The sequence below is a fragment of the Symsagittifera roscoffensis genome, unplaced genomic scaffold (genome assembly GCF_963678635.1).
Source record: "Symsagittifera roscoffensis unplaced genomic scaffold, txSymRosc1.1 SCAFFOLD_156, whole genome shotgun sequence".
Lineage (NCBI taxonomy): Eukaryota > Metazoa > Xenacoelomorpha > Acoela > Convolutidae > Symsagittifera > Symsagittifera roscoffensis.
Genome location: NW_026970937.1, coordinates 91,448 through 102,556, shown reverse-complemented (window position 1 = coordinate 102,556; position 11,109 = coordinate 91,448). Strand labels below are relative to the sequence as shown.

Here is an 11,109-nt window from a genome sequence, read left to right as displayed (position 1 = left end):
CAGCGTAACAAATACAGCGTTACTGCAAGAAAAAACGACATCTTTCATAATTTTTTAATATCTTTTTGAAATATAACATAAGTACGATATTAAGATTTAGCAATTCTCTAAACCAAATGATTCATATAAGCTCACTTGACAAGGCGAATCAAACATTTGTGAAAGACAAAAACGGGTAACTTTTACAAGGCCATAGTACTGGTAAATATATAGTTTTTCAAACTATTGTAATCAGATTTCAAAAATTTTAATAAAGGCACTAATTTAAAATTTTAAATATAAAATATCATTAAAAAATAAGAAAAAATTGAGCGAAAATTCTTGGCACGCAATTGTTTGCACATAATTGCTTGTAAACAAAAGCTCGGAAAAATTTGCAGAAAAAAGCTCGGCAAATACTAGCAGAAAAAAGCTCGGCAAAAAATCCGAATTTCAAAAAAAAAACAGAGGCAACTTTGTACAACAGGAGGCTATTTAAATGCTGAGTGTCTATGAGCGTAACGAAAATACTTATATATATCTTGATGGTTTTTTATCGTATAAGGTTCTTATTATGATTATGGTAATCCTTACTATTTGTTCTTATTATGCTCCTATAAGCTGGTCTCTAAAACGCAAATGTCGTACTTGCATTGCTTGAACAAAATTATAATACCAATTTTGAATTTAATGTCCTTAATTGTTTTCACTGAAGCCTTAATTTGATCTCGTTATTTTACTACTACTACTACAACTTTACCATTATTTTTAACTCCTGACCTTTGTCTTTGCAGGCATGTGCGTTACCTCTACGCCGTATAAGCGAACAAACGCCCTGATTTTGATTTCATGTGAATCAAAGTGATTTTGAAAATATGGTAAATAAGCCGACAGAATAAAGAAAGACATCCAATAGGCTGAAAGTTTTATTGCTCAAGAGAATTTTATTGCTCAATTTTTGGCGCAATCGAAAAAATTGCGCCAAAAATTGAGCAATAAATTGCGGCTGATTTCGACAAAAATTGCTACAAAAATCCGAAAATTGTATCATATTGCGTTATAATTGCTACGAAAATCTACGAGAAAAACAATAAAAATGTCTGGATAATAAAAGGGAAAATTGACAATACGTTGTATGATCACGCACACAAGCCGCGACGTCAGTAAATTTGCTCAAGCATTTTGTTCAATTTTAATTTATTTTCGAGTAACACCAAGTTTTTTCAGAAGAAAACTTCATTTTGTTTGTAAGAGCAACAACAAGTCAACACGTATCGTGCGTACAACTGATAGAAGATCCAATTATCTTAATTAAGCATCTGAGAATTAGATTAAACCACGAAATAAATGGTGAAAATATGATGTATTTCTTAATAAAATCATTACCAACTCCAGAAACCTCAATCTTTAAGCTCTTCAAATTTCCAGACTCTAAATTAATTGGTTTTATGAAAAACATTTCCATTTTATGAAAACTGTTTCAGTAAAATTCAGTTATTTTTATTCTATCATAAAAAAAGTAAAAAAAGAAAAATTCCACAGGAAAAACTTGCGCAACCGCTTCTTTCGATTAAAATTTTCATCTCAGATTTGATAGGGTAGTTTAAGAACATACAAAAAGTTTCTAAGAAAAACGGTCAAGTTCAAAAACTTGACTTTCCGAGATAATGAACTTTTCTCTGCAAAAAGAAGTTTGTAGCCGCGTTAGCAGAAAATATTTACAAAAACCATGTTTCTCGATTGACCACTTAATTTAGGAATTGGCAGGGTAGTTTTCGAGGAAAGTAAGTTTCCAAAAACGGTCAAAGTTTCAAATTTTTCATTTATTTTCAGTCCATAACTTTTTCTGAAAGAAACTGAGTGTATAAAACTGTAAAAGTAAAGTTCTAACAACCTAGTGTGTCAATTAAACATATGATATCAGATTTGGCAAGATAATTATCGAGAAAAGTCAAAAAACGGTCATCAAATAAAAAAATTGACATTTCCGAGAAACCTGTTTTACGTCAACAAAATTTGCGCTTGATTGCTCGTGGAAACAAGCTTTCCACGACCGCTTCTGTGGATTGAACCCAAATTATCGGATATGTGAGGAAATTTTTCGTTAAAAATCGTAAAATTAGAAAGAAAACGCTCAAAAAATTGACTTTTCCGAGGACAATAACGATTTGTGTAACCAAACTGTGAGTGGCCGCTATTGCAGGAAGCTTCTCACTACCCGTTATCTCCATTGAACCCACAATCTCAAATGAATACTCTCCGTTGTATTCATTGAAACCAAAGTCTCAGATTTGGTAGGCTTTTTTTGACAAACGAAAAAAAAATCCAAAAAAATGGTCAAATATTCCCCCACAGGCTTTTTCAAAGGCTGGAAACAAAGGGTTAAAGCAAAATGAGACCAGAGGAGTATGCGGGCACACTTTCAAAGGAAACCGTTTTTGTGAAAATTGGTAGAAGTGTTTAGGAGAAAAAAATCCAAAACTTCTAAAAAAAAAAGTAGAAAACCCAATCCCATACACTTTCATAATATGTTTTTATCAACCAGAAATTCTAGGCAAACAAGCGAAACAAGACATTTGAAATTCAAATTAGCAACTGAACAAATTTCACAAAGCAGAAACAAGGCCGACAATCTTTGAGCAGACACCAGTTGAGCCAAAAAAAAATTGATTTTTTTTTCAAAAACTCTTTAAAAGTTTCAAGTCCCCAATGAAAACACCCTAACAAGTACCCACTCAGTAGTTTAATTTAAATTTTCATAAAAATCAGCTTGTCAGCTGAACAGCAGTATCATATACCCTCTTCATAGCAGCATCAAATGAATCACTGATTTTGTTAAACTAGTTGTTGACCAGAAAAAGGTCTACGTTACGATTTGATAACGCTTGCTAATCGCAAAGCGTAAACAATTTGAGTTTCTCGAACAATTTTTGATTGACACTGTTTAACACTGACCCAATTTAAGAAAGATGGATTAGTAAGTAAAATTTCGCTTGGAATTCCGGTAATTAAATTCCATTTTCGAAACTAGATTTGTCGATCCCATTTCTGGTGACCTTTACATTTTCCCTGTTCGATAGTGGAGTTTGCCTTCCTTTTTAAAAAAAGACAGAAGGCGAATTAAACAATTCAAAAGTCAAACCGTGAAAAAGTAAATTTGAACAAATTTTAAGATTTTTCCTGAAAAAAAAACGAAAAAATCTTCACGACCTATATAGGAGTCTGAACTACGTTCATCGACTCTTAGAAAAACTAGTTGTTAAACTCAACTCAATCACTTTTTCGCTCTTATTTGAATGAAATGAAGAATTCAATTTCCATTTCTTAAATGAATTTGAAAAATCTTTAACAAACATGTGGCGTTGTGCCGCATCGGTAATGATGGTGCCCAGCAATCATTTGATTGCGGGTTCAAATCACACGTAAGGTCAGCTCTTGTAAGACAACCATAGCTTAGTCAACTTAAAATAGGTTACCTTCGGGTTAGGCCTCTGGCTGGTTAATTAAAAAAACATAGGCACCAATAGGCATTATTGAGTGCCCAAGAACTCAATAAAACAGAAAAAATAGAAGACTCTTTTTAAAGAATTTCAAGATTCGCGTTTTAAAGATGAACATAGATCACCTTTGAAATTCAAGCTGTTTTTATGAATGAGACAATTGAATTACACTGTTTTTCATCTCGCTAGAAATTCGGAGAAATAAAATCCATTTTTTAAAAAACTAGTAGTCATTCACGTTTTTCGCGCCATTTTCCCGTTAGTTGAGAGCATACATTTCCCAACTTACAAAAAAGGCAAATAAAAATGACAAATAATAACGTGTTGAAATAGAAAGTTCGCAAAAGTATACCTTATTAAATTTGAAGAGTAAAACTGAAGATTATTGTTAAAAATAAAATAACATTTGTTCAAACATACTCTCAGGATTGCTGAAATTAAATGCAAAAAATATATTATAATTCAAGAAAATTTTGACCGCCTCTTTTTCGATCTATCAAACTAAATTTGAGAAAACTGGATTAATTGGCAATTTATTTATTCCCTTTATTCTGTATTCTATGAAAAATTACACTTAAAAATACATCACTTCCCGTCATTATCACTTTCATAGCAGAGAATTATTTTCCATTGAGTTACCACTTGGAAACTGAAAATTAAATTCCACTTTCGAAACTAGAAAAAGTTCTCGTTTTTTCAAGACATTTGCACGTTCGTATTTGGAGAGTGCTATTTACGTTACTTTCAGATGAATTTCATTGAACTCAACAAGTGCATGTATACCTAAGACCTATATAAGAGTCTTCACTACGTTCATAACTCTTAATAAAAAAATATAACCAGACCAGCTCAGCACACACCACGACAAAATCCAAGAATCATCAATTTTGCACAAAATGTAAGATATAATGTGAGCTTTTGATTGCAAAAAGTGAAAATTTAAGCTCGAAACAGTGAATAGTTGAAACTGCAAACGAAGTTTCAAAATTACCTTTGAACTCAAAAAACCAAACCAACACGATTGCGCTTTTTCAGAGGACCGTTTTTCTTTAATATAACTTCAAGCCCTTGCATTCAAAACAATTTCCATTCAGCTGTGATCTGACATGCAAATTTTCAATACAAAAGAACACAAAAAATGCCAACTAAAAGGCTAACTCGAAAATTCAAAAAACTATTTTAATTAGTTTCAGCTTGAAGGTCAGAATTCTTTGAAAAACTTAAGACGTTGTCCGATAAATTTGTTAACAGCTATAAGACAATCTCAGTTTGTGTTAAAAGAGAAACCAAAGGCCTAAATACGTTAAAATCCAGTTCTTACATAAACACTTAAACGCAGTTTTGAATCAATGAGACTGTAAGACCTTGTTTCAACAACACTTCAAGAGCTGACTTCATATTTTCTGCTCAGCTAAAAAAAATTGTTATTAATACAAATTGAATTTGTTTGATATAAGAGGATTCAGGGTAGCTACGATAAGTTATAAAATTCTCATGAAGACACAAATAATTTAGAAGAAAATATTTTTTGGTATTCTATTCAATTTAAACAAACATTATATTAAACACACAATTTGGTGTAAAAAAATTGAAGTAATTCCGCTATCAATTTGACTTTTATAAATTTTGAGTTTCAGAGCGAGATGAAAAAAATTAACATCGAGCATGTTTTAAATTGAAGCGGAATCAACGAAATCATTTGTTTATTAGTAGCGTAGGAACTGCACTGAATTGATTGAAAAGTTCTAAGCTAGAAAAATATTTTTGACAGAAAAGTTCGGATAATTTATCAAATACACCAAAGACGACTCTACATTTTGAATAGAATAAAACAAGTCAGAACTAGTCGAATTGAAAAGATGTCCTCGTATATTAAAAAAAAAACGGGACTAACAAAACTAGTGAATATTTATTGATAAGAAGACAAAAGCACTGTTTCGTTTCAAACGACAGACAAGCGTGCAAATTGAATAATGGATAAAACCTGAATGGGTAAAAGCAGAACTTGAACCGATATTAGAAAATAGTTCGAAAAAAAGCTCTGTAAGCCTGATTTGCAACTATTCAAATCCATTTGATTCAAAACAAATAAGAACAGGAATTAATTTTGGGATTTAAGCAAAAGAAGATAGCTTGTTTTTTATTTTCAAAAAAGGTTCAATTTCTGCGATAATTCAACGAGATAACTTTTGATCAGTTCGTGTGTCCAGAAAGACACATAGTAACTATCATTGTGAGGATATTTGAAATATTTGAGGTCATTTATAATACATTGTATTACTGTACTATTCTATGACTACTACATATACAATTGAAACTAATCTACCAACACAAAACACCAAAAGAGACAACGAAAGGAATCATTGGACCGTATTATAGGACAGAAGAAAGAATAGACGATATAGCAATCCATACCCAATCAGAAGTACTCAGCTATCTCACAAATTTATCAAATAGACATACCGAAACATGATCGACATTTCGGACCAGACAAACCAAAGCAACATTAGAAGTGGAATCCACTGATACAGCTCGCTCATACTTTAAAAAAATCCTATCAATACCAATTTGTAGTAGTTCCAATCTTATTTTGCCCATTTAGAAGGTCTTTTGATTGTCATCTGTGGAAAATGGAAGAGTGTATTTGTGGGTGGCTGAATTGGTTTGAGTCATGAAGAGGCATGTTGTGGGGATGTGGAGACGACGACAACACTGCTAAAGAAGAGGACCCCGCAACAGTCGGCTGCACTTGTTGGTGCTGTCCCGCTACTGTCGTGTAGTTGTGGTTGAAACCTACAGAGTAATTTGCGGGTCCAACAGCAGCAGCGGCCGCCGCCATCCGACTCATTTCTAAGTTGGACGCCATCTGATGCAACTGTAGCTGATTAGTACTGCCCAATATTGTTCCCTCGGAGTTTCCACAAGCAGTTCCGGAATTCCGGCGGATGCCCAGATCCATAACACTGTTTCGTATTCCATAATTATTGTTATCATTTACGTGGTTCTGTCCACTCAATTGTAAACTATCTTCGAAAAGGGTCCCGCGTTGAGATCCCTTTTCTAACGCATGGTTCATCTGCATTTGAATTCCGGTGCCATTCATCAAGGAAGACATAGACCCGGCGCCATTCCCATTTGACAAGTGGAATGTTCCCATGGATCCGCCTGCTCCTTGGAATTGCATTGCTCGATGTATCTGGTTTGAGGTATCGTTCGAAACATTGCTATTCATGTTGTTAGCTTTCAAGTGGGAATGCATGGCCATCGCAGCAGCAGAAGCAGCTGAGTTGTGATGAGTCCCGTTCAGTCTTGGGAAGGCGAATGCACTACCTGTGTTTGCCTGTTGGCTTAGTGACAGAGGCGGAGGGGTTCTCGGATCCACCAGTCCTGTCGAGTTTTGCTGTGCTGCCATATTGTACATGTGCATTTCACTGTTCGTCAACATATTGCCCAAGGGTCCTGTTCCAGCCTGGAAGTGCCCTAGCGGATGCATGTTTAGCTGGTGTGGCTGTAGATTCTGACTGCTCTGTGGTTGATGATGCTGCTGCTGATGCCTGTGCATCTTCATATGGGCATTGCGGCTCTTCACTTTCGAGAAAACTCTGCAAACAACACTTGGTCATCAATGAAAATTTAACTGAAATATCAAATCATTTGAGCTCCAGTCGATTTACAAACAATTCGAGGTCCAATTTTTGGAACATAGACAAGAGATCGTTGGAAGAGAGTCAATGAACGCGAGGAAACAAAAAGACTTGTTTTTAGAAAAAAACTTTTCGAATTTCAAAGTAAAAATTATATAAACTTAGCCCTTCTGACTTTCAAGAAATATTGATTATTGACACTTCTTTGATACAATTTACTCAATTTGTAAAAAAAAACTGGATCAACAGAAAATTGTTTTTATTCCTCTAGGAAATCTGAAAATTAAATTCCACTTTCGATGTCTACGACATTTGAACTTTATTCTTTGCCGAACCTAATTTTGCCACATTTTCGACATGAATATGCCGCCAAATTAGTAAACTGAAAGACTCAAAACTCAAAAAGAAATCATTTAAAAAAGAAACAACTAAACTACGATCTGAAATTGGAATCTTAATCATCCAAAACGTATTGCCATTGTCATTCGAAACTACAAATCGATCACGTTTTTCGTGACCTTTACACTTTTGCTGTTCGATAGTGGAGTTTGCCTTCCTTAAAACAAAACAAGAACAGAACTTAAAAAGAAATCAAAAGTCAAACCGCGAAAAATCAAATTTGAGCGTGAACAAATTTCAACACTTTTCCTGAAAAAAAAACATCACGACCTATATAAGAGTCTGAACTAGGCTCATCGACTCTTAATTAACCTGGGATTTTGGGACTAATTACTAACTTTGATGTGCATAGGTGTTACGAAAGAATTCATAATTTTTAGTATGAGTATTGAGATTCCAACAACTTCATTTTGATCTTTCTATTTTACAGATATTAAACTGCTGAAACTATCAAGCTGGATTCTTACTTTCCACATATCTCGCAGGGAAAGTGACCATTGGAGGCAGGCGACAACTCTAACACCGTCTCGTCTGTCACTGGTGACTTAGAATAACTGCCTCCTCTCCCTCCAACATCAGAACCCTGGCCAAAGGCCTGTTCCTTCTTCACTTCCACGAGAGAGCGATTATTATGGCTGATATTACTTCCTTGCGGTGATCCATTCTCAGGAGTGACAATTCTGGTTCCAGGTACAACTTCGCCTTCCGTGAGTGTTCCCGGAGGCGTCCTTCTGTACTGCTGTTGTGCTTCCACTTCGCCCACGTCCGACTCCGAATGAGTTCGAGACAACATGGACATCACGTGACCTTGGCTACCCACCAATCCAGGTGTAACTGGACTAGGATTTGCTCCATGCACAGACATCAAATGGGCATTGAGAGCTGTTATTGAGTCGAACTGGGAATGACAACTGTCCCACTGACAACTTAACTTGCGTCGCTTCTTCTCCGCACTCAACCCCCCTCCTAAATGCCACGAGGGGGACTCGCTCACACTACCACTCCTACTTAGTCCCCCAAACCCGCTACTCGCCACTCTTGTTCTCTGCCTCTGTTTCTGGTCCATGTTATTACTCATCAACTCACAGTCCTTCCCACTACCTGTACTGCCAATGCTACTAGCACTGCTACTCTGTCTGTGGATACTCGAGGCTGGACTGACAGCTGTCATTTTCTTGTGTGAGATCGTATCTCCCCCACTGTTCTTCATCTTCTTGTAGTCTGGGGATATTAGCTTCCAACAGTAGTAGTACTCCACTATGTCAGACAGTCGCTTGCTCGTCAGCTAAAAAACAGTATACACAATCTGAACTGAGATTCACGAAACATTAGAAAACAGCGTAAGACCTTAATAATTTCAAGTACTTTTAGTTCCAAAAATTTGAATCAGAAACGAGCTCCTCGTTAAAACTGTTCATTAGGTAAATATTTGGTGTTTGTACATATTTAGCCATAGCGTAGAAGTCCTTTCCGAATGAGCTCCAGCATCTCACGAACACTTGCTTCTCCTCGGTGGACCAGTAAGCACCATCTAAAACAGACGTTCGTGATAAGTATGAGATACGAGAACCCATCGCGAAGTATTTCTGTTCGTTTTTACAGCGATATTCCCAAGATATTTTACCTTTCGAATAAGACTCGACTGAGGAGCGTATTTCTTAAAATACGATTCGTGATTCACTGTATGAAAAAGTTGATACAAATAACAACAAATTAGAACTGTAATGAAAATAGAAATTAAAAATTAGAACTCTAATTTAGAAATTAGAACTGTAATTTAGAATGTCGGCTCTTTTCCACTTTCCCCCACCTTTCAAAAAGTCTAATTTTCCAGCTGTTTTCCGTGTTATTATGGCTAAACGAACTATGCTACAATGTAAGGTATGAAGAAAAAAACTGTTCACAATTGTTAGTTTGTTCATTGTGCCAAATTTCATTGCATTATGATATTGTTAAAATAGTTTTTCAAAGTTGAATTTGAAAAGGGGGGGGGGGGTGGGGGTGGTGGAAAAGAACTAGGAACTAGAATGCCTTTATTTAGCTATGCATATGTAAATGGGGGACGCACTCTATGTAATAAAGAAAGTGTTCCAAGTTTGTCTTACTCTGGTAGTGATAGTCTGACAGAGGGTCTGTGAGGTGGAGTTTTTGTCTTCTCTGCAGCAGACTACGCATGGCAACCTTCACATTGCCCCCCGCCTTCGCCAATTGGTGGAAGGCCAGCTCAGTGTTGCCCCCTCCCCCATTCACACAGCAGGAGTTCGCCGCCGACAGATACTGGTCGACTAAATAATACAAAACATACATATCACACGAACCATAGCTTAGCATAAGAAAAAGTCTGCACGATGATGGCGGGCGTCATATTATACTTCACCCCTACGTCAACCTTAACTCAGCTTAAAGTCTCGATAAAATCGTGGCTTTGTATTAGGCAGGATAAAGAAATATGACCTGATAGCCAAATTAAACTCTCCAATCAATCAATTACCCTTCAATCTGTTATTACTAATAATTGATTCTAATTAATAATCAATCAGTTATTTCTCAACATTGGCCTCAATCTCAATCACTCACTCTCGATGTCGTTTACGGACCAGTCAAACATGGGTGCCCACAAAAGGACTGCCCTATCTTCTATCTCATCCAACCCCCCTGGGGTGGAAGGAGAGGGGGGCAATTCTGCTTGGAACGATGCTCCGACATTGATCTTCGGCTCCAGTTCCGGCTCATTCATATTAGCTATGTCCGCACTGAAGCTCCCCGATCGTTCACCTAAATCACAATTAAACACATCTCAACTTTTACATGCACAAGATCATTACATCGACTCGATCAAATATACAAAACACACAGATGGCTGGAAAAGCGTCAAAGAACCCAAGAAAGCAAAAAAAAACGATTGACACTTTTCAATTACGGAAATTCGAAGAAAAAATAACATAACAATTAAGCTCTTTCGATTTCAACGATCCTTTCTGATTAAAATTTTGTTCATAAAAGCAACAAATTAGAGAAAACTGGTTCTATAGGTCATATTTTTTTTTTGCTCCGACCACTGAAAATGGAGAGGAACTTTGTACTCGGATGTTTTGTTGTCATGTGCCACAAATAATCATCGGAATAGGCCGAGTGATACATCATATTAAAACCCTTTCAACCGTGATGTGAACACTAAAACTTTCAAAAAGTTGTCCCATTGTCGAGTAACACTGGTTTGAAATTTTTGAGATTCAGTCTAATTTCGAGCGAGTCACGCTCGTTATATGGAAATTGAGTGTTTTTTAAATTTTTAGGATAAAAAACTTAGGAGTGAGTATTATGAGATTATATTACGAATAAAACTAGTTTTGGATACTTCATTTAGCGCTTATCTTTCTCAGCCGACAAAATAAGCAGACAGACTAAAATCTAAACTCTAAGCCGAAAATTTACAGTTTACAAAAAAAACAGGTCTCGGCCGGAATGGAACCACACTCCTTTGTCGTCTTAAGGAGGTGCGTGACTGCTGAACCAGATGCATTGGATGTATTACTGAATTTCAACTTATTGCACAGACGCGAAGTTGCAGCTTCGCAAACACAAGC

General features: G+C 36.0%; 1 protein-coding gene across 1 annotated transcript in view; it reads right to left on the bottom strand.

The window, feature by feature from the left end:
- Window positions 1-5,613: 5,613 nt before the first annotated feature.
- Window positions 5,614-11,109, bottom strand: part of LOC134856042 (uncharacterized) — a 38,207-nt gene continuing 32,711 nt past the window's right edge. The window contains exons 8-12 of the mRNA XM_063872412.1: window positions 10,100-10,297; window positions 9,628-9,807; window positions 8,965-9,053; window positions 7,990-8,807; window positions 5,614-7,081 (exon numbers count right to left, since the gene is read on the bottom strand). Coding sequence (XP_063728482.1) covers window positions 6,097-7,081; window positions 7,990-8,807; window positions 8,965-9,053; window positions 9,628-9,807; window positions 10,100-10,297 — 2,270 coding nt within the window. The 3' untranslated portion in view covers window positions 5,614-6,096. The remainder of the gene's footprint in view (window positions 7,082-7,989; window positions 8,808-8,964; window positions 9,054-9,627; window positions 9,808-10,099; window positions 10,298-11,109) is intronic.